The sequence below is a fragment of the Salvelinus alpinus genome, chromosome 30 (genome assembly GCF_045679555.1).
Source record: "Salvelinus alpinus chromosome 30, SLU_Salpinus.1, whole genome shotgun sequence".
In the NCBI taxonomy this organism is placed as follows: Eukaryota; Metazoa; Chordata; class Actinopteri; order Salmoniformes; family Salmonidae; genus Salvelinus; species Salvelinus alpinus.
Window position 1 is genome coordinate 11,952,662 of NC_092115.1, and position 24,434 is coordinate 11,977,095.

Genomic DNA, 24,434 nt, shown 5'->3' on the forward strand with positions numbered 1-24,434 from the left:
AAGGTTATCTGTTGAGTCATTCTCCAGTGGAGAAGGCCAGCCTGTCTAAACTTTAAACTGCCTTCAATGTGACCTTCTACTAGTGAAAGGTCTATGGAGGCCTCAATGGCCCTTGGGGAACAGGGAGGTTGTATATCACTGTACTGTATGGCCCTTGGGGAACAGGGAGGTTGTATATCACTGTACTGTATGGCCCTTTGGGAACAGGGAGGTTCTATATCACTGTACTGTATGGCCCTTTGGGAACAGGGAGGTTGGATATCTATGAATAATATCTGTGAGAGTCAAATGTCCCTTAACCTGGTGACACTTATTGATGTGAGGGGGAATGCATGGGCTCAGAGGCAGATGGGACATACAGGTGAACAGGACTGTGTGTATGAACAGGACTGTGGGTACAGTATGAACATATGTATATGTGTGGAAGCCCTACAGTGAGCAGCAGAGTGACCGACCAGTCTTCCCTCTCTCTTTACCTTCGGGGCAGTAGTTGTTGCCGGCGGAAACCCCCCATCACCGCGGCTTCTCGTCCAATCGGAGAGAGAGAGAACTGGGTCACACCACGGGCACGCCCTTCTGATTGGCTGGGAATGATGTCACATTCCCCTTGGATCATCATCCGCCAAACTCCAGAAGAGGAATTAAAGATTCTCGGAACCCTTTTAGTAAAATCCTTTTACTACAGGCCCCAACTGACATGAAAGTCTCTACCCATGTAGCTGGAAATGCTCATGTATTTTACTAATGGACCTGCTCATGTGTGATATGCATGTTTATGGAGTTTCCTTAATAATTGAAGTGTAGATTATTGGGGGCAGGTTGCACGTGCCGTGTTGTGCGTGTTTGCACTGAAACGTACACTCTGTGTCTGTGTCTGTGTGTCTGTGTGTCTGTGTGTGTGTGCGTGCGTGCGTGCGCGTGCGTGCGTGCGTGCGTGCGTGCGTGCGTGCGTGCGTGCGTGCGTGCGTGTTCATACTGATAAGACACGGCAGAATCAAATGGGACGCTGTGGTTTAATATTGATGAAGACTATCCCTGCAGCTCAGCTGAATCTCAAATGGTTCCATCAGTAGAAGGCCTGGTACAGTAAGTGATAATCCTCATCACTGGCCTTAGTAAAATGAATACATTAAGCTGTGTGTGTGTGTGTGTGTGTGTGTGTGTGGTGTGTGTGTAATGGAACACATGGTGAATTGAACATATGGGTGTAGTAGTATGATACACAGGATGATCATGATACTCTGTTTCCACGTTCTGCCAGAGGCTAATTCACACCCATCAGCTTGATGATACGTGACGATTAGAGCTCAGCACAGGCAGAATCCTAGCGGAAAACCTGGTCCAGTCTGCTTTCCACCAGACACTGGGAGACAAATTCACCTTTTGGTAAGGACAATAACCTAAAACACAAGGTCAAATATACACTGGAGTTGCTTACCAAGAAGACAGTGACTGTTCAAGAGTGGACTTCAATCTACTTGAAAGTCTATGGAAAGACCTGAAAATGATTGTCTAGCAATGATCAACAACCAATTTGACAGCTTGAAGAATTAAAAAAATATATAATAGGCAAATGTTGCACAATCCAGGTGTGGAAAGCTCTGAGAGATTTACCCAGAAAGACTCACAGCTGTAATCACTGCCAAAGGTGATTCTACAAAGTATTGTCTCAGGGGGTGTGAATACTTATGTAAATGATAAATGTCTGTATTTCATTTTCAATACATTTGAAAACATTTCTAAAAACATCTTTTCACTTTGTCATGAGTAGAAACATCTATTTAACCCAATTTGGATTCAGGCTGTAACAAAACAAATGTGGAATAAGTCAAGGGGTATGAATACTTTCTGAAGGCACTTTGTACTGTATCTGTGCTGCTCTTTTCTGCTTTAGCCACTGGTCTAGTCTGTTATGGACTATTATGGTCTGATCTGGTCTGGTCTGTTATGGTCTAGTATGGTCTGATCTGGTGTGGTCTGTTATGGTCTAGTATGGTCTGATCTGATCTGGTCTGTTATGGTCTAGTATGGTCTGGTCTGTTATGGTTTAGTATGGTCTGGTCTGTTATGGTCTGGTCTGGTCTAGTATGGTCTGATCTGGTCTGGTCTGGTCTGTTATGGTCTAGTATGGTCTGATCTGGTCTGGTCTGTTATGGTCTATTATGGTCTGGTCTGTTGTGGTCTAGTATGGTCTGATCTGGTCTGGTCTGTTATGGTCTAGTATGGTCTGATCTGGTCTGGTCTGTTATGGTCGAGTATGGTCTGATCTGGTCTGGTCTAGTATGGTCTGATCTGGTCTGGTCTGTTATGGTCTAGTATGGTCTGGTCTGGTCTGTTATGTTCTAGTATGGTATGGTCTGATCTGGTCTGGTCTGTTATGGTCTAGTATGGTCTGTTATGGTCTGGTCTGTTATGGTCTAGTATGGTCTGATCTGGTATGGTCTGTTATGGTCTAGTATGGTCTGATCTGGTCTGGTCTGTTATGGTCTAGTATGGTCTGATCTGGTCTGGTCTGGTCTAGTATGGTCTGATCTGGTATGGTCTGGTCTGTTATGGTCTAGTATGGTCTGATCTGGTCTGGTCTGTTATGTTCTAGTATGGTCTGGTATGGTCTGATCTGGTCTGGTCTGTTATGGTCTAGTATGGTCTGGTCTGTTATGGTCTAGTATGGTCTGATCTGGTATGGTCTGGTCTGTTATGGTCTAGTATGGTCTGATCTGGTCTGGTCTGTTATGTTCTAGTATGGTCTGGTCTAGTATGGTCTGATCTGGTCTGGTCTGTTATGTTCTAGTATGGTCTGGTCTAGTATGGTCTGTTATGGTCTAGTATGGTCTGATCTGGTCTGGTCTGTTATGTTCTAGTATGGTCTGGTCTGGTATGGTCTGATCTGGTCTGGTCTGTTATGGTCTAGTATGGTCTGATCTGGTCTGGTCTGTTATGGTCTAGTATGGTCTGTTATGGTCTGGTCTGTTATGGTCTAGTATGGTCTGATCTGGTATGGTCTGGTCTGTTATGGTCTAGTATGGTCTGATCTGGTCTGGTCTGGTCTGTTATGGTCTAGTATGGTCTGGTCTGGTCTGTTATGGTCTAGTATGGTCTGGTCTGTTATGGTCTAGTATGGTCTGGTCTGTTATGGTCTAGTATGGTCTGGTCTGTTATGGTCTAGTATGGTCTGGTCTGGTCTGTTATGGTCTAGTATGGTCTGGTCTGGTCTGTTATGGTCTAGTATGGTCTGGTCTGGTCTGTTATGGTCTAGTATGGTCTGATCTGGTCTGTTATGGTCTAGTATGGTCTGATCTGGTCTGGTCTGGTCTGTTATGGTCTAGTATGGTCTGGTCTGTTATGGTCTAGTATGGTCTGGTCTGGTCTGTTATGGTCTAGTATGGTCTGATCTGTTATGGTCTAGTATGGTCTGATCTGGTCTGTTATGGTCTAGTATGGTCTGATCTAGTATGGCCTGGTCTGTTATGGTCTAGTATGGCCTGGTCTGTTATGGTCTAGTATGGTATGGTCTAGTATGGTCTGATCTGGTATGGCGTGCTACATTCTACACTGAAAAAGCAAGTAATGTAAAGATTTTCAGTCTATAACTGTGAAGTAAGAATAGCAGCCGCATGTCTGAGTCTGCTTCTTGCAGGTGTGTAACAACCGGTATAATTAGGGAATAATTTGGTGAACTCTTTGAAGAATTAAAGAATGAACACAGCTCTTTCCAGTATCACTTAGGTTGTCTTTAAATGCATAATGAATGAGGGATTAACTAAACATAATGAATGAGGGATTAACTAAACATAATGAATGAGGGATTAACTAAACATAATGAATGAGGGATTAACTAAACATAATGAATGAGGGATTAACTAAAACTAATGAATGAGGGATTAACTAAACATAATGAATGTGGGATTAATGAAACGTAACGCATGCGGGATTAACTAAACGTAATGATTGAGGGATTAAATAAACATAATGAATGAGGGATTAACTAAACGTAGTGATTGAGGGATTAACTAAACATAATGAATGTGGGATTAATGAAACGTAACGCATGCGGGATTAACTAAACGTAATGATTGAGGGATTAACTAAACATAATGAATGAGGGATTAACTAAATGTAGTGATTGAGGGATTAACTAAACATAATGAATGTGGGATTAATGAAACATAACGCATGCGGGATTAACTAAAAGTAATGATTGAGGGATTAACTAAACATAATGATTGAGGGATTAACTAAACATAATGAATGAGGGATTAACTAGACATAATGAATGAGGGATTAACTAGACATAATGAATGTGGGATTAATGAAACGTAACGCATGCGGGATTAACTAAACGTAATGATTGAGGGATTAACTAAACATAATGAATGTGGGATTAACTAAACATAATGATTGAGGGATTAACTAAACATAATGAATGAGGGATTAACTAGACATAATGAATGAGGGATTAACTAAACGTAACGAATGTGGGATTAATGAAACGCAACGCATGCGGGATTAACTAAACGTAATGATTGAGGGATTAACTAAACATAATGAATGAGGGATTAACTAAACGTAGTGATTGAGGGATTAACTAAACATAATGAATGTGGGATTAATGAAACGTAACGCATGCGGGATTAACTAAACGTAATGATTGAGGGATTAACTAAACATAATGAATGTGGGATTAACTAAACATAATGATTGAGGGATTAACTAAACATAATGAATGAGGGATTAACTAGACATAATGAATGAGGGATTAACTAAACGTAACGAATGTGGGATTAATGAAACGTAACGCATGCGGGATTAATGAAACGTAACGCATGCGGGATTAACTAAATGTAAAGCATGAGGGATTAACGAAACGTAACGCATGTGGGATTAACTAAACAAAAGGCATGTGGGATTAACTAAACATAAAGCATGTGGGATTAACTAAACATTGAAGCATGCTCTTAATGACTAATGACTAATGCTGTCGGTTGGTGACTTTCTGCATATTCAATTCGGTTTCGACATTGATACAACGTACCAGTTACATTGAAATAACGTTACATTAAACTAACATAAAAACAACGGTGACTCAATGTCCTAAATCTGCCCGTGCCCCCACCGTCATTGCTGTTTCAAAGCCACACCCACTGGGTACAGTTCAACGTTCATTGAAATGAAATGGAAATGACGTTAATTCAACCAGTGTATGCCCAGTGGGGTTACCAAGAATTCATCTGTTTTGACACTGTGGGCGGAAAGGAGCCTCTAAAATTAAATGTCTCCCTTCGAATCAAATGACATTTTATTTATACGGTGCTTTTTTACCCTGTCATTCGTCACACAGAACAAAATGTTTGAGACAGGAAACCAGGGTTGTGTTCATTAGACACGAAACTGAAGAAAATTCTCCAACCGGAGTGAAACAGGGAGGTATTTTCTGATTTTGTGCAATAGGAAAGACTCATTTTTCATTGCACAGTGTTTTGCTACGGTGTGCCCTAATGAACATAGCCCAGACATAAACCCCCCCTATAAGTGCGAGCCCGACAGAGGCAGCAGGGGGAAACTCCTTGCTGTCTGTAGAATATCAAATTTCCACTCTCCGTGTGAGTTTTCTGCTGAGATAGAATGTGTGTCCTAAGTGGCCCCCTATTCCCTATTTAGGACACTAAGTACTGCGCTACGTAGGGAATAAGGTGTCATTTGGGACACTGGCAGAGACCGTAGGAGCGATGGGATGGCTGTATTTCTCTTGACTGTGTGAGAGAGAATGGAGAGATAGAGATCTACCACTGAGTGGAGGACAGAGCCTGCTGTGAGAGGTCTTTTATCGCTCTCTCTCTCCCTGTGATGAGAGGCCCACTCTCATTGTCTCTGTGATGAGAGGCCCCCTCTCACTGTCTCTGTGATGAGAGGCCCCCTCTCACTATCTCTGGGATACTCACACCATCCATCTCTCTCCCGCTCTCTGTCTGTTTATGATACCAGCACCATCCCTCTCAATCTCTATTGGTCCCTTTTGTGTCTCACCATCTCTGCACTCTTAGAAAAAACAGTGCTATCTAGAATCTTAAAGAGTTCTTCAGCTGTCCCCGTAAGATAACCCTTTGAAGAACCCTTTTTGGTTCCAGGTAGAACCCATTTGGGTTCCATGTAGAACCCTCTGTAGAATGGAACCCTGTAGAAAAAGAACCATTTTTTCTATTAAGTGTGTGATACCAGCACCAATCCTCTCGATCGGTCTCTGTGTTTCTCAATCATCATTATTCACCATTCATTCAGTATTATCTGTAATCAAGGTAGCATTCACAGTAATGTAGAAGTGTTTAGAAACATATTCAGTTCTTATTTACAATTAAAGTGACTCCAAAATGACACAGTACATTATTTACCATTCATTTCACAAAATAATCTGAAACATAACCAAAATAAAGAGCAAATCGATCCAACAAATGTGTAGAGTCACAAGCTTGATGTAGTCATTGCGAGCTATGAATATGGGAACAAATACTTACCTTTTGACTACTTTAATACACATAAGTGAATTTGTCTTAATACTTTCGCTCCCCTGGGGGGGTACTCTGTACGTAAAGGGCTGTAATTTCTAAACGGTTCACCCGATACAGATAAAAATACCCTCAAATTAAAGCTGGCGGTCTGCACTTTAACGTCATACGGTGCACTGGGGAAGTATTCAGACCCCTTTTACTTTTTCCACATTTTGTTACGTTGCAAATGTATAAAAAAATTACCTGCAATGTCACATTTTCATAAGTATTCAGACACTTTACTCAGTACTTTGTTGAAGCACCTTTGGCAGTGATTACAGCCTCAAGTCTTCTTGGGTTTGACGCTACAACCTTGGCACACCTGTATTTGGGGAGTTTCTCCCATTCTTCTCTGCAAATCCTCTCAAGCTCTGTCAGGTTGGATGGGGAGTGTTGCTTTACAGCTATTTTCAGGTCTCTCCAGAGATGTTCGATTGGGTTCAAGTCCGGACTCTGGCGGGGCCACTCAAGGACATTCAGAGACTTGTCCCAAAGCCACTCCTGTGTTGTCTTGGCTGTGTGCTTAGGGTCATTGTCTTGTTGGAAGGTGAACCTTCACCCCCAGTCTGAGGATTCTGAGCCCTCTGGAGCAGGTTTTCATCAAGGATGTGCTTTGCTCTGCTCATCTTTCCCTTGATCCTGACTAGTCTCCCAGTCCCTGCCACTGAAAAACTTCCCCACAGCATGATGCTGCCACCACCATGCTTCACCGTGGGGATGGTGTCAGGTTTCCTCCAGACGTGACGCTTGGCATTCAGGCCAAAGAGTTTAATCTTGTTTTCATCAGACCAGAGAATCTTGTTTCTTATGGTCTGAGAGTCTTTAGGTGCCTTTTGGCAAACTCCAAGCGGGCTGTCATGTGCCTTTTACTGAGGTGTGGCTTCTGTCTGGCCTCTACCAAAAACACCTGATTGGTAGAGTGCTGCAGAGATGGTTGTCCTTCTGGAAGGTCTCCACAGAGGAACTGTGGAACACTTTCAGAGTGACCATCGGGTTCTAGTTCACCTCCCTGACCAAGGCCCTTCTCCACCCATTGCTCAGTTTGGCTGGGCGGCCAGCTCTAGGAAGCGTCTTGGTGGTTCCAAACTTCTTCCATTTAAGAATGATGGAGGCCACTGTGTTCTTGGGGACCTTCAATGCTGCAGAGATTTTTGTGTACCCTTCCCCAGATCTGTGCCTCGACACAATCCTGTCTCGGAGCTCTACGGACAATTCCTTCGACCTCATGGCTTGGTTTTTGCTCTGACATGCACTGTCAACTGTTGGACCTTATATAGACAGGTGTGTGCCTTTCAATGTCATGTCCAATCAATTGAATTTACCACAGATGGACTCAAACCAAGATGTAGAAACATGTCAAAGATGATATATGGAAACAGGATGCACCTGAGATCAATTTCGAGTCTCATAACAAAGGGTCTGAATACTTATTTACATAAGGTATTTCTGTTTTTTATTTGTAATAAATTAGCACACATTTCAAAAAATCATTTTTCGCTTTGTCATTTTGGGGTGTTGTGTGTAGATTGATGCAATTTTTAAAAATCCATTTTGGAATGAGCTGTAAAGTAACAAAATGTGGAAAAAGTCAAGGGGTCTGAATACTTTCCAAATGCACTGTAGGTACTTCTTTGGGGGGGTTGGGGGCGCCCCCATCTTGCTGGGTGCGTGCTACGCCACTGCTTAAATTACAAGTTAAGTATAACTATAAAAAATGTAAGACGTGTCAAATAAATGATATGCAGCTCAGGACTCCAGCTATGCATTTGGTTTGTTAAGAAGATCCCTGTTCCTTAAATAGTGTTGTGCGTAAAAAAAAGTGTGGTAATACCGTATATCCCAATATGATGCAGGAACGGTATGAAAATATGAATACCACCCAACCTTTCTCTCTCTCTCTCTCTCTCTCTCTCTCTCTCTCTCTCTCTCTCTCTCTCTCTCTCTCTTTCTCTCTCTCTCTCTCTCTCTCTCTGTCTCTCTCTGTCTCTCTCTGTGTCTCCCTCTCTGTCTCCCTGGAAATGTGATACCAGTATCATCGCCACTTCTCTTTTTTTAAGTCAAGTTCACGTTTGCTGGTTTGTCTGATACCGGCAGGATCCTGAATGTGTGTTGATGTTGTAACTCTAACTGACCCCTCCAGGCAACAAAGCCTGCCCGAAAAGCCAGTTCCAGTGTGCCAACCGCAAGTGCCTGGCACCTGTCTACGTGTGCGACGGTGATGACGACTGCGGCGACGGCTCTGACGAACTCAAATGCTCCGACCGCCACTCGCCAACGAACACCTGCAGCCCGCACGAGTTCCGCTGCAACACCTCGGAGTGCGTGCCCGTCATGTGGAGCTGTGACGGCGACCCCGACTGCCCCGACGGCTCTGACGAGTGGCCGGAGCGTTGCGGCCGCGAAGGTTCACATCCACCACGCAGGGTGAACTGTACGATGGAGGAGTTCCGGTGCGCCAACGGGGAGTGTGTGAGGCTGCCGTGGAAATGTGACGGCGATCCGGACTGCAAGGATAAGTCAGACGAGGCAGAATGTCGTAAGTGTTACGTTTTTTTTGTCTTAGATACATGAACATAACATACACATACAGTTCTTTCAGAAAGTATTCAGACCCCTTGACTTTTTCCACATTTTGTTACGTTACAGCCTTATTCTAAAATGGATTCAATTGTATTTTTCCCCCATCATTCTACACACACAATACCCCATAACGACAAAGCAAAAACAATGAAATAAAATTAAATGAATCCATTTTAGAATAAGGCTGTAACGTGGAAAAAAGGAAGGGGTCTGAATACTTTCCAAATGCTCTGTATGTCACAGGAGCTTGGAGGAAAGGCTCGTGGTAATGGTTGGAGCGGAATGGGAGGAATGGTATCAAATACAACAAACACAAGTTTTCTATATGTTTGATGCCATTCCATTTGCTCTATTCCAGCCATTATTGTGAGCCGTTCTCCCCTTAGCATCCTCCACTGATACATACTGTACAGTTGACCGGGGCAGCTTTAGCAGGACAGAAATTTGATGAGCTAAATTACAACCATATTCTCTAGCAGTCTAGTTGTGTTCTGCTCCACCTCTGTACATGGAGAATGACAACAACTATCCAGACTACCATATCTTTCATTTATCTTCCATCTGTGTTGCCACACCATTTTGTCACAGAGCACATTTTCATTTCACCAGGCTCCACACAACTCAGTTTGTCTTGAGTGGCGAAAGAAAGCTAGAGAGGGAAAGGGAGATATAGAGAGAGAGAGGGAGAGAGAGAAAGAAAGAAAGAGAGGAAGAGAGGGAAACAGAGAGATGGAGAGAGAGGGAGAAAGTTAGTTTTTTCTGATAAACACTCTGTGAAGATGGGGGGCAGTCGTGATAAAACAAGTTTTCCCATTAGCTGATGTAGGGATCCCCAGGCTCTGTGTGAGTGTGTGTGTTTGTGTCATAATGCCTGTGTGTTTGCGTGTGTCTGTATGTTTTGTGTGTGTCTGTCATCTTCCTCACCCTAACTCTCCTCTCTCTCTCTCTCTCTCTCTCTCTCTCTCTCTCTCTCTCTCTCTCTCTCTCTCTCTCTCTCTCTCTCTCTCTCTCTCTCTCTCTCTCTCTCTGCGGTGTCATCAAGCCCTACCTTTATGCTCTCTCTTCTCCTTCCTCCGCTCTCTCCCTCCAATGTGTCATAAACGCCAATTAACACTGATAGATGTTATTCAGCCAATTGAAAGGCAGCGCAGGGAGTAGGTTAAGCCATACACAAAGGAGTAAGAGCGAGTGTCCATAGGTTGCTAGGCAACCCATTAATGTCCTGTAGTGTTTGAAAGCCCTTGAATAATAGCAAGGTCTCAGGTTTGCCACAGCGAGCTATAACACTATAATCACTCACATGGTGGTCATGATGCTTTATCCAAAGTGACTGGTAGCATACACATATATTATTTACAGGTAACTGACAAAATCAAGAAAACCCCAACATAAAGCTTCTTAATGGGGTGTTGGGCCAGAACAGCTTTTATTAGGGGATCCTAATAAAATATCAATGTACCCTGGCATAGATTCTACAGGTGTCTGGAACTCTATTGGTATAGATTCTACAGGTGTCTGGAACTCTATTGGTATAGATTCTACAGGTGTCTGGAACTCTATTGGCATAGATTCTACAGGTGTCTGGAACTCTATTGGTATAGATTCTACAGGTGTCTGGAACTCTATTGGCATAGATTCTACAGGTGTCTGGAACTCTATTGGTATAGATTCTACAAGTGTCTGGAACTCTACTGGTATAGATTCTACAGGTGTCTGGAACTCTATTGGCATAGATTCTACAGGTGTCTGGAACTCTATTGGCATAGATTCTACAGGTGTCTGGAACTCTATTGGTATAGATTCTACAGGTGTCTGGAACTCTATTGGTATAGATTCTACAGGTGTCTGGAACTCTATTGGTATAGATTCTACAGGTGTCTGGAACTCTATTGGCATAGATTCTACAGGTGTCTGGAACTCTATTGGTATAGATTCTACAGGTGTCTGGAACTCTATTGGCATAGATTCTACAGGTGTCTGGAACTCTATTGGTATAGATTCTACAAGTGTCTGGAACTCTACTGGTATAGATTCTACAGGTGTCTGGAACTCTATTGGCATAGATTCTACAGGTGTCTGGAACTCTATTGGCATAGATTCTACAGGTGTCTGGAACTCTATTGGTATAGATTCTACAGGTGTCTGGAACTCTATTGGTATAGATTCTACAGGTGTCTGGAACTCTATTGGCATAGATTCTACAGGTGTCTGGAACTCTATTGGTATAGATTCTACAGGTGTCTGGAACTCTATTGGTATAGATTCTACAGGTGTCTGGAACTCTATTGGTATAGATTCTACAGGTGTCTGGAACTCTATTGGCATAGATTCTACAGGTGTCTGGAACTCTATTGGCATAGATTCTACAGGTGTCTGGAACTCTATTGGTATAGATTCTACAGGTGTCTGGAACTCTATTGGTATAGATTCTACAGGTGTCTGGAACTCTATTGGCATAGATTCTACAGGTGTCTGGAACTCTATTGGTATAGATTCTACAGGTGTCTGGAACTCTATTGGTATAGATTCTACAGGTGTCTGGAACTCTATTGGTATAGATTCTACAGGTGTCTGGAACTCTATTGGCATAGATTCTACAGGTGTCTGGAACTCTATTGGCATAGATTCTACAGGTGTCTGGAACTCTATTGGTATAGATTCTACAGGTGTCTGGAACTCTATTGGTATAGATTCTACAGGTGTCTGGAACTCTATTGGCATAGATTCTACAGGTGTCTGGAACTCTATTGGTATAGATTCTACAGGTGTCTGGAACTCTATTGGTATAGATTCTACAGGTGTCTGGAACTCTATTGGTATAGATTCTACAGGTGTCTGGAACTCTATTGGCATAGATTCTACAGGTGTACTCTGTTGCTTTTTAGTGGGCTCTAGAAGGGAGTTTCATGTCTGGGCATGGGAATTAATGGCGACTAGGAGTGGGATACGGCTCCGCAGCGGCCTCCATCTTGGGGCAGGATACTGAAGATCATATATCACAGAGCCCATGGGTTAACTGCTTCTCCTGCTAGGTACAGCTAATGTTCCGCTTTAGCAGGATTGAGTGTGTGTATAGGGGTTGTCTGTCTGTCTGTGTGTCTGTCTCTCTGTGTGTGTGTGCTTCTTGAGTCCTCAGTTGAGTCCTCAGTTGAGTCCTCAGTTCAGTCCTCAGTTCAGTCCTCAGTTCAGTCCTCAGTTGAGTCCTCAGTTCAGTCCTCAGTTGAGTCCTCAGTTCAGTCCTCAGTTCAGTCCTCAGTTCAGTCCTCAGTTCAGTCCTCAGTTGAGTCCTCAGTTGAGTCCTCAGTTGAGTCCTCAGTTGAGTCCTCAGTTGAGTCCTCAGTTGAGTCCTCAGTTGAGTCCTCAGTTGAGTCCTCAGTTGAGTCCTCAGTTCAGTCCTCAGTTGAGTCCTCAGTTCAGTCCTCAGTTCAGTCCTCAGTTCAGTCCTCAGTTCAGTCCTCAGTTGAGTCCTCAGTTGAGTCCTCAGTTCAGTCCTCAGTTCAGTCCTCAGTTCAGTCCTCAGTTCAGTCCTCAGTTCAGTCCTCAGTTCAGTCCTCAGTTCAGTCCTCAGTTCAGTCCTCAGTTGAGTCCTCAGTTGAGTCCTCAGTTGAGTCCTCAGTTGAGTCCTCAGTTCAGTCCTCAGTTGAGTCCTCAGTTGAGTCCTCAGTTATTTAGTGTTTAACGGTCTCTTCTTCCTGTAGTCAATTTTTTTTCCAACTCTCTCCCCTTCTTGTGTTTGTGTGTGTCTGTGTGTATCCGTTTTTGTGTCTGTGTGTATCCGTGTTTGCGTCTGTGTGTATCCATGTGTGTGTCTGTGTGTATCCGTGTTTGCGTCTGTGTGTATCCGTGTTTGCGTCTGTGTGTATCCGTGTTTGTGTCTGTGTGTATCCGTGTTTGCGTCTGTGTGTATCCGTGTGTGTGTCTGTGTGTATCCGTGTGTATCCGTGTTTGCGTCTGTGTGTATCCGTGTGTGTGTGTGTGTGTATCCGTGTGTATCCGTGTGTATCCGTGTGTGTGTGTGTGTATCCGTGTGTGTGTGTATTACAGCCCTACTGACGTGCAGGCCAGATGAGTTCCAGTGTGGTGACGGCTCCTGTATCCACGGTACCAAGCAGTGTAACAAGGTCCACGACTGTCCTGACCAGAGTGACGAGGGTGGCTGTGTCAACGGTATGTGGAGACCCCTGGGTAGGAGTGTGTGTGTCTGTGTGTGTGTGTGTGTGTGTGTGTGTGTGTGTGTGTGTGTGTGTGTGTGTGTGTGTGTGTGTGTGTGTGTGTGTGTGTGTGTGTGTGTGTGTGTGTGTGTGTGTGTGCCTGGCTTACTAGCTGTGTCAACAGTATGTCATACACTCCGTCTGGCTGTCTGCATGGCTGGTTGGCTTGCTAGCTGGCTCTCTATGTCTGACTGGCTGGCCGGCTCTCTATGTCTGACTGGCTGGCTCTATATGTCTGACTGGCTGGCTCTATATGTCTGGCTGGCTGGCTTGATATGTCTGGCTGGCTGGCTGACTCTCTATGTCTGACTGGCTGGCTTGATATGTCTGGCTGGCTGGCTGACTCTATGTCTGGCTGGCTGGCTCTATATGTCTGACTGGCTGGCTCTATATGTCTGACTGGCTGGCTGGCTGGCTGGCTCGATATGTCTGGCTGGCTGACTCTATGTCTGGCTGGCTGGCTCTATATGCCTGACTGGCTGGCTCTATATGTCTGGCTGGCTGGCTCTATATGTCTGGCTGGCTGACTCTATGTCTGGCTGGCTGGCTCTTTATGTCTGACTGGCTGGCTCTATATGTCTGGCTGGCTGGCTCTATATGTCTGGCTGGCTGGCTCTATATGTCTGACTGGCTGGCTCTATATGTCTGGCTGGCTGGCTTGATATGTCTGGCTGGCTGACTCTCTATGTCTGGCTGGCTGGCTCTATATGTCTGACTGGCTGGCTGGCTGGCTGGCTCGATATGTCTGGCTGGCTGACTCTATGTCTGGCTGGCTGGCTCTATATGTCTGGCTGGCTGGCTTGATATGTCTGGCTGGCTGGCTGACTCTCTATGTCTTGCTGGCTGGCTCTATATGTCTTGCTGGCTGGCTCTATATGTCTTGCTGGCTGGCTCTATATGTCTGACTGGCTGACTCTATATAGCTGACTGGCTGTCTGTCCCGTTTTACTGGCTTGGCAGTCTTTGTGTCTGTCTGGCTGGTTGGCCAACTTCCTGATTGGCTCGTTGGCGCTATATGTCTAGCTGACTGGTTGTCTGTCTGTCTGTACCTTCCTGTACCTGTCTGTCTGCTTGTCTGTGTATGTCTGCCTGGCTAACTGTCTGTAGTAAAAGTCTTTCCCCATGTCTTCCTGCCACAGCCACTAAGTGTGAGGGTCCCTTGAAGTTCCTGTGTAAGAACGGAGAGTGTATCGACAGCGCCAAGGTGTGTGACAACGTCAAGGACTGCAAGGACCGTTCTGATGAGCCCAAGAAGGAGTGTGGTAAGAACACACACACACACACACACACACACACACACACACACACACACACACACACACACACACACACACACACACACACACACACACACACACACACACACACACACACACACACACACACACACACTTGCATGAGAACACGCACGCGCGAAAGAGCACACACACACACACACACACACACACACACACACACACACACACACACACACACACACACTGAGAGGGTCCTCTTCAAATGGATGATGTCCTCTTTCCATGGTTCTTAATGGTCTCACCCCTGTGTAGTAGAGAACCAGAGTGACCTGTGACCTCCAGGGTCAGCGCTCCGTCAGAGCCACCAGTACCAACCTACTGATTAGATCACAATCTTTATTCTCTTTCTTTACAAAATGGAGGCGGAAAAGCTGTGAATAGCGGATGTACGTGTTTGCCTGAGAAGGAGCCATTTGAGAATTCATAATTTTAGGGACATGAAAAGGAAAATAGTTTTGCACAAATTATAGAATTGAAAAACTGGTGTGCGTGTGTGTGCGTGTGTGCGTGTGTGCGTGTGTGCGTGTGTGTGCGTGTGCGTGTGCGTGTGTGTGTGTGTGTGTGTGTGTGTGTGTGTGTGTGTGTGTGTGTGTGTGTGTGTGTGTGTGTGTGTGTGTGTGTGTGTGTACTCCGGTACAGCATAGTCAGAGAAGTTTAGCACAAATTCTGAAACAATGACGTGGTTTTACGTATCTTAATTGAATGCACTGATTGTAATGCTCTGGAAAAGAGTGTCTGCTACACGACTATATAAAATGTGAATGTACAATTAAATAAATGTTTTTTGGTGTCTGCCAGTGAGCATTTACAGTGCCTTCAGAAGTATTCAAAACCCTTTGACTTTTTCCACATTTTGATGTGTTACAGACTGAATTTAAAATAGATATAATTTAGATTTTTGGTCACAGGCCTACACACAATACCCCATAATGTGAAAGTGGAATTATGTTTTTTGAATTTTTTACAAATTAATTAAAATGTAAAAGTTGAAATGTCTTGAGTAAATAAGTATTCAACCCCTTTTTATGGCAAGTCTAAATAAGGTCAGGAGAAAAGAAATAGCTTAACAAGTCCCATAAGTTGCATGGACTCACTCTGTGTGCAATAATAGTGTTTAAAATTATTTTTTAATGACTACCTCATCTCTGTACCCCACACATACAATTATCTGTAAGATCCCTCAGTCACGCAGTGAATTCAAACACAGATCCAACCACAAAGACCAGGGAGGTTTTTCAATGAAAGCAGACATTGAATATCCTATTGAACATGGTGGCGCTATTAATTCCACTTTGGATGGTGTATCAATACACCCAGTCACTACCAAGATACAGGCGTATGTCTCTAAGAGCTGAAAACGGTTGTCTAGCAATCTACAACCAATTTGACAGAGCTTGAATAATTTCTTAAAAGAATAATGTGCAAATATTGTACAATTCAGGTGTGGAAATCTCTTAGGGATTTACCCAGAAAGACTCACAGCTGTAATCGCTGCCAAAGGTGATTCTAACATGTATTGACTCAGGGGTGTGAATACTTATGTAAATTAGATATTTCTGTATTTCATTTCAAATACATTTGCTAAAAATTCTAAAAACATGTTTTTACTTTGTCATTATTGGGGTATTATGTGTAAATGAGTGAGAACAAATATGTATTTAATCCATGATCAATTCAGGCTGTAACACAACAACATGTGGAATAAGTCAAGGGATATGAATGCTTTCTGAAGGCACTGTGTGCAGAGGTGTGTGTGTGTGTGTGTGTCTTCAAGCTAGCACTTATGCAGATGTGTGTGTGTGTGTGTCTTCAAGCTAGCACTTATGCAAAATGTGTGTATGCTCACCATAACAAAGTGGCTATCACCATTGCATTTCAAAGCGTCGAGGGGCACGAGTCAAATTAGTACCAAGAGAAGAATAGCCTCTGTGTGCTCATCAAAGGGGAGAGAAACAAACATCTATCTGTCTGTCTGTCTGTCTGTCTGTGTGTGTGTGTGTGTGTGTGCCTTCAGAAAGTATTCACACCCTTTGACTTTCTCCACATGTTGTCGTGTTACAGCCTGAATTTAAAATCGATGACAATTTTGATGTTGTCACTGATTCTACACACAATACCCCATAATGTCAAAGTGGATTTTTTTTTATATACATTAATAACAAATGTAAAGCTGAAATATCTTGTGTCAATAACCCCTTTGTTGAATAAGCCTAAATAAGTTCAGGAGTAACAATGTGCTTATTAAAACCTCTTAAGGATCTCTACAGATCGGTGTTCCACCCGCAGGACGGTTGAGCTAACGTAGGCTAATGCGATTAGCATGAGGTTGTAAGTAACAAGAACATTTCCCAGGACATACACATATCTGATATGGACAGAAAGCTTAAATTCTTGTTAATCTAACTGCACTGTCCAATTTACAGTAGCTATTACAGTGAAATAATACCATGCTATTGTTTGAGGAGAGTGCACAGTTATGAACTTGAAAAATGATTAATAAACCAATTAGGCACATTTGGGCAGTCTTGACACAACATTTTGAACAGAAATGCAATGGTTCATTGGATCAGTCTAACATTTTGCACATACACTGCTGCCATCTAGTGGACAAAATCTCAATTGTGCCTGGGCTGGAATAATACATTATGGCCTTTCTCTTGCATTTCAACGATGATGTTTTTTTCTTTGTATTATCTTTTACCAGATCTGATGTGTTATATTCTCCAACATGAATGTCACATTTCCACAAACTTCAAAGTGTTTCCCTTCAAATGGTATCAAGAATATGCTTATCCTTGCTTCAAGTCCTGAGCTACAGGCAGTTAGATTTGGGTATGTCATTTTAGGCGAAAATGTCAAAAAAGGGGTTGATCCTTATTAACAAATCACATAGGAAGTTGCATGGACTCATTCCGTGTTCAGTAATAGTGGTTAACATGATTTATTTATGACTACCCCATCTGTACCCCACACATACAATTGTCTGTAAGGTCCCTCAATCGAATAATTAATTTCAAGCACAGATTCAACCACAAAGATTTACAGGGCTCCCGAGTGGCGCGGCGGTCTAATGCACTGCATTTCAATGCTAGAGGCGTCACTACAGACTCTGGTTTGATTCCAGGCTGTATCACAACCGGCCGTGATTGGGAGTCCCATAGGGTGGCGCACAATTGGCCCAACGTCGTCCTGGGGTAGGCCGTCAGAAATGTGTAAGTAAGAATTTGTTCTTAACTGACTTGCCTAGTTAAATAAAAAAAATAAAGATCAGGGAGGTTTGTCAATGCCTTGCAAAGAAGGGCATCGATTGGTAGAATAAATAAAATAAATATTACTAACCTAATTGACAGAGTGAAAAGAAGGAAGCCTGTACAGAATACAAATATTCAAAAACATGCATCCTGTTGGCAAGCAAAGCACTCAAGTAATACTGCAAGAAATGTGGCAAAGAAATTAACGTTTTTGTCCTGAATACAAAACATTATGTTTGGGTCAAATCCAACACAACACATCACTGAGTACCACTCTTCATATTTTCAAGCATGGTAGTGACTGCCTCATGTTATGGGTATGCTTGTCATCGGCAAAGACTAGGGAGGTTTTTAGTATAAAAATAAACGGAATACAGCTAATCAAATCAAAATCAAAATCCTAGAGGAAAACCTGATTTAGTCTGCTTTCCACCAGGCACTGGGAAACAAATTCACCTTTCAGCAGAACACTAATCTAAAACACAAGGACAAATCTACAGTAGAGTTGCTTACCAAGATGACATTGAATGTTTCTGAGTGGCATAGTTACCATTTTGACTTAAATTGGTTTGAAAATCGATGGCAAGACTTGAAAATGGTTGTCTTTCTGAAGGCACTGTATGTGAGTGACTGAGTGTGTATGAGAGAGCAAAAATAGCACAATAACACACACACAGATGTACACAGCTACATTTATTTATATATTTTTATTTTACCTTTATTTAACTAGGCAAGTCAGTTAAGAACAAATTCTTATTTTCAATGACGGCCTAGGAACAGTGGGTTAACTGCCTTGTTCGGGAGCAGAAAGGCGGATTTGATTTTGCAACCTTTCGGTTACTAGTCCAACGCTCTAACCACTAGGCTACCTGCCACCCCATACATAAACTGTAAAACTCACCCACGCGGGTGCACACACATTGTGAAAGACACACACACACAATCAGATTTGCATGAACACATGCTGTACAGCCTGGGAGGAGACATTACATTTACATTTAAGTCATTTAGCAGACGCTCTTATCCAGAGCGACTTACAAATTGGAAAGTTCATACATATTCATCCTGGTCCCCCCGTGGGGAATGAACCCACAACCCTGGCATTGCAAGCGCCATGCTCTACCAACTGAGCCACACGGGACTACACACCTCCAAACTACACACCTCCAAAACCCTGTAGACAGGCTAGCAGGGGAGTGGGCCAAAATAAATTATGCGATGCTGCGAAAAGACAGGAAGATTGAGAGAGGAAGGTGATGGGAGGGAAGGTAGAAGGGGTAGAGTGAAGGAGGGAGGAGAGAGCATAAGAGACATCAAGGGCAAAGAGAGCTCCTCTTCTCCCTCTTCTCCCTGTCTCTCTTTCTCTGTCCTTTTTTACCTCTCGCTCTCCCGTTCTCTTTCTTTCTCTCCTTCGCTTTCTCTGTTTCTCTCTTTCATTCTCTCTCTCCCTCCCTCCCTCTCTCTCTCTGTCTCTCTGACTTTGGTCCTCTCTCTCTCTCCCCCTCTCTCTCTGACTCTGGACCTCCCTCTCTCTCTCTCGCTCTTTCTCTCTCTGTCTCTCTGACTTCGGTCCTCTCATCATCAGCCTTGATACCTAGCTCATCCCTCTGCTCGCTCAACCCTTCACTCACAAGATGTTCCCCTTAGAACAGCAGAGACTGGCAAACACACACACATGTACAGGTGTAGGATCTTAATTTGACATGTATTGTCACAGCAAAAATTATCCTGCAGGTTTTGAACTTTTAGTCTATAGTGTTGCTTGATAGGTGGTTAGACTATAAGCTGGTCAAAATGAGGATACATGAAAGTGGCAGCAGGTAGTCTAGCGGTTAAGAGCTTTTGGCCAAGAACCAAACGATTTCTGGTTCAAATCCCTGAACTGACTAGGTGAAAAATCTGTCAGTGTACCCATGAGCAAGGCACATAACCCTAATGGCTCCTGTAAGGCGCTCTGGATAAGAGTGTCTGCTAAAATTCTCAGCAACAGAGTGATCAAATTAAGATCCCACATCTGTATATGTGTACACTTTTATACGCTCAGTGCACAACACACATACATACAGAGACACACACATTGGATAAACCACACACATTTATACACACACACGCTGTAAACCACATAACCACACATACACACAACGACACACACGTGCTGTTAACCACACCATTCTGTAAACCACAGAAACACATCCTATCTGTTACATACACACACAGAGAGAGAGAGAGAGAGAGACATGATGATGGGCCCAAATTGACCCGAATGTACTCCCCTCAACCTCACGCTGCAATAATAACAGAGTGTATTTCTCGGTTCACTCAGGCGTCTGTTTCCATGTATTTGATATTTTCCCGTTAGAAAGGAAGGCCTATTACCACCAGTATTGATGGAATTTGGTATCATTATTCAGCCAGCGTTGTCATCTGAACAGACAGATGCTTTGCTGCTTCTATCCCCTGGACGAGCTTGTGAGGAGCGACGAGGCATTGGAGGTTGAAAAGACAGAGGGAGAGGGGGCGTGGAGGGAGAGAGGGCGTGGAGGGAGAGAGGGCGTGGAGGGAGAGAGGGCGTGGAGGGAGAGGGGGCGTGGAGGGAGAGAGGGCGTGGAGGGAGAGGGGGCGTGGAGGGAGAGAGGGCGTGGAGGGAGAGGGGGCGTGGAGGGAGAGAGGGCGTGGAGGGAGAGAGGGCGTGGAGGGAGAGAGGGCGTGGAGGGAGAGGGGGCGTGGAGGGAGAGGGGGCGTGGAGGGAGAGGGGGCGTGGAGGGAGAGAGGGCGTGGAGGGAGAGAGGGCGTGGAGGGAGAGAGGGCGTGGAGGGAGAGGGGGCGTGGAGGGAGAGGGGGCGTGGAGGGAGAGGGGGCGTGGAGGGAGAGGGGGCGTGGAGGGAGAGAGGGCGTGGAGGGAGAGGTGGAGGGAGAGGGGGAGAGGGCGTGGAGGGAGAGGGGGATGGGGCGTGGAGGGAGAGAGGGATGGGGCGTGGAGGGAGAGGGGGATGGGGCGTGGAGGGAGAGGGGGCGTGGAGGGAGAGGGGGCGTGGAGGGAGAGAGGGCGTGGAGGGAGAGAGGGCGTGGAGGGAGAGGGGGAGTGGAGGGAGAGAGGGATGGGGCGTGGAGGGAGAGGGGGATGGGGCGTGGAGGGAGAGGGGGATGGGGCGTGGAGGGAGAGGGGGATGGGGCGTGGATGGAGAGGGAGAGGGGGATTGGGCGTGGAGGGAGAGAGGGATGGGGCGTGGAGGGAGAGAGGGATGGGGTGTGGAGGGAGAGGGGGCGTGGAGGGAGAGAGGGATGGGGCGTGGAGGGAGAGAGGGATGGGGCGTGGAGGGAGAGAGGGATGGAGCGGCGGAGGGAGAGAGGGATGGGGCGTGGAGGGAGAGGGGGATGGGGCGTGGAGGGAGAGGGGGCGTGGAGGGAGAGAGGGATGGGGCGTGGAGGGAGAGGGGGCGTGGAGGGAGAGAGGGATGGGGCGTGGAGGGAGAGAGGGATGGGGCGTGGAGGGAGAGAGGGATGGGGCGTGGAGGGAGAGAGGGATGGGGCGTGGAGGGAGAGGGGGATGGAGCGGCGGAGGGAGAGGGGGCGTGGAGGGAGAGGGGGATGGGGCGTGGAGGGAGAGGGGGATGGGGCGTGGAGGGAGAGGGGGATGGGGCGTGGAGGGAGAGGGGGATGGGGCGTGGAGGGAGAGAGGGATGGGGCGTGGAGGGAGAGGGGGATGGGGCGGCGGAGGGAGAGGGGGATGGGGCGTGGAGGGAGAGGGGGCGTGGAGGGAGAGGGGGATGGGGCGTGGAGGGAGAGGGGGATGGGGCGTGGAGGAGTGAAGAGGGAGGGACAAAAGAGGGATAGAGAGAGGAAAAAAGGGGGAAGAAAGTGTGTGTGTGTGTCAGGAAAGCCCCTCGAGGGTACTTGAGTGTAACAGCTTTTCAAACCAGTTCTCATGTATAGAGAGCCATCATTTAGAGGTCACCTCCCAAATCCCCTGTGAAAATGATCACCCACACGCTCACACAGACTACTGTAGGTGAATACTGGCTTACTGGAATACTCTAATCGATTCTGATTGTGATGTATCCTTCTTTCAGCCCTTGCAGTAGGCTGTTATTCACTGATCTATCGTGATTGGTGGAAAGCATTTTTCAACCTCCATTGATTCTCTGTTTGTTGATTATTTCAAGGAAGTGGGAATATATCTTCAGTGTGTTCAATCTAAATTCACTTTCTCCTTTTTCATTCACTCGCTTCCTTCACTAGCTCAGTCCCACTTCAAAACGGTGACAAACATGTGAGGGGAATTGAGTGACAGTTATTTGATAGGGTGATAGCGAAGAGGAGAGGAGAAAGCCTAGTATTGTGGAGAATCCGAGCTGGTGAGAAGCCTCTGAATGTTGACTCACTCAGGACTGGGATTCCATGGAATGGAACTGAGCAAGTGGGGTGATGGACTGAACAGAAAATTAGAAATGGAATTGGGCCCCTCTGTCAGTTAATATTATGGTCGTGTTCATGTGGACACGCAACGGAAATACGTTTTAAAACATTTTGCTTCGGAAAATTGAAAATGGGAATTTCTTATTGGACAAGTCTAGGTAGTCCCTTCTTGTTTCAGTCCGTTTTCTTCCATTTCGTGCCGAATGAGCACGACCCAGCTGCTAAAAGACCTCTCCTAGTCACTATCTCTGACCTCTGACCTCTCTGTCTCCCAGGGCTCAATGAGTGCTCACTCAACAACGGCGGCTGTTCTCACATCTGCCAGGATCGACCAATAGGCTACGAGTGCCAGTGTCCCACCGGGTACAAGCTACTGGACAAGAGGACGTGTGGAGGTGAATATTGAGAACACACACTGGCTAGACACACACAGTACAATGTAGAAACACACACAGTACAGTGTAGACACACACACACAGTACAGTGTAGACACACACACACAGTACAGTGTAGACACACACACACACACACACACACACAGTACAGTGTAGACACACACACACACAGGCTAGACACACACACAGGCTAGACACACACACAGTACAGTGTAGACACACACACAGTACAGTGTAGACACACACACACACACACAGGCTAGACACACACACAGTACAGTGTAGACACACACACACACACACACACAGAAGTAGTGCACTATACTCTCTCTCTCACACATACATACATACATACATACATACATACATACATACATACATACATACATACATACATACATACATACATACATACATACATACATACATACATACATACAGTGCCACGGTGTGTGGCAATGTCAAGCACTGCAAGGACCGCTCTGTACAGTATACACACACACACAGTAAGTAGTACAGTATACACACACACACACATTCAGTAAGTAGTACAGTATACACGTACAGTATACACACACACACACACACACACACACACACACATTAAGTAGTGCAGTACACACACACACACAGTAAATAGTACAGTATACACATATAGTAAATAGTACAGTATATACACACACACACACACACACACACACACACACACACACACACACACACACACACACACACACACACACACACACACACAGACATAGTAAATAGTAAATAGTACAGTATACACACATATAGTACAGTATACACACAGACTCACACACATAGTAAATTGTACAATATACACACATATAGTACAGTATACACACACACACACACATACAGTAAGTAGTACAGTATACACGTACAGTATACACACAGACACAAAGTAAGTAGTATAGTATACACACTGACCGTCCTTGAGGTTATGTCTCTTTTATGATGACCATTTCTCTTCAAAGTACAGACTGCTATCTGTGAGGAGAAACGGGAAGACTCACAGAACCTTTCATATGTTCTTCTCTCTGCAATACAGCTTATTGAATTGCAGCTTTTAAGCCACATATTTTATTTTACCAAGAGAAACCTGCTTGGTCCAAGGTGACAAATCTATTTATCCCCACATTTAATGCACAACTACACACTCTCTCTCACACACACACACACACACACACACACACACACAGATGTACATTTACATACACCAATGGTTCATTACATTTAGGTTAAGAACATCTGCTAAATTACCCCCCCCCCCCCCACTGAGGTATTAGTCCAGTGTGATTGATACCCCCCCCCCCCCCACTGAGGTATTAGTCCAGTGTGATTGATAACCCCCCCCCCACTGAGGTATTAGTCCAGTGTGATTGATAACCCCCCCCCCCACTGAGGTATTAGTCCAGTGTGATTGATAACCCCCCCCCCCACACTGAGGTATTAGTCCAGTGTGATTGATAACCCCCCCCCCCCCCCACTGAGGTATTAGTCCAGTGTGATTGATAACCCCCCCCCCCACTGAGGTATTAGTCCAGTGTGATTGATAACCCCCCCCCCCCCCCACTGAGGTATTAGTCCAGTGTGATTGATAACCCCCCCCCCCCCCCCCCACTGAGGTATTAGTCCAGTGTGATTGATAACCCCCCCCCCCCCCACTGAGGTATTAGTCCAGTGTGATTGATAACCCCCCCCTGAGGTATTAGTCCAG

General features: G+C 45.1%; 1 protein-coding gene across 1 annotated transcript in view; it reads left to right on the forward strand.

Annotated features, from left to right (window-relative positions):
* Positions 1-24,434, forward strand: part of LOC139559702 (low-density lipoprotein receptor-related protein 8-like) — a 169,627-nt gene that overhangs the window by 113,957 nt on the left and 31,236 nt on the right. Inside the window, exons 5-8 of the mRNA XM_071375922.1 lie at positions 8,683-9,078; positions 13,167-13,289; positions 14,473-14,595; positions 22,574-22,693. Coding sequence (XP_071232023.1) covers positions 8,683-9,078; positions 13,167-13,289; positions 14,473-14,595; positions 22,574-22,693 — 762 coding nt within the window. The remainder of the gene's footprint in view (positions 1-8,682; positions 9,079-13,166; positions 13,290-14,472; positions 14,596-22,573; positions 22,694-24,434) is intronic.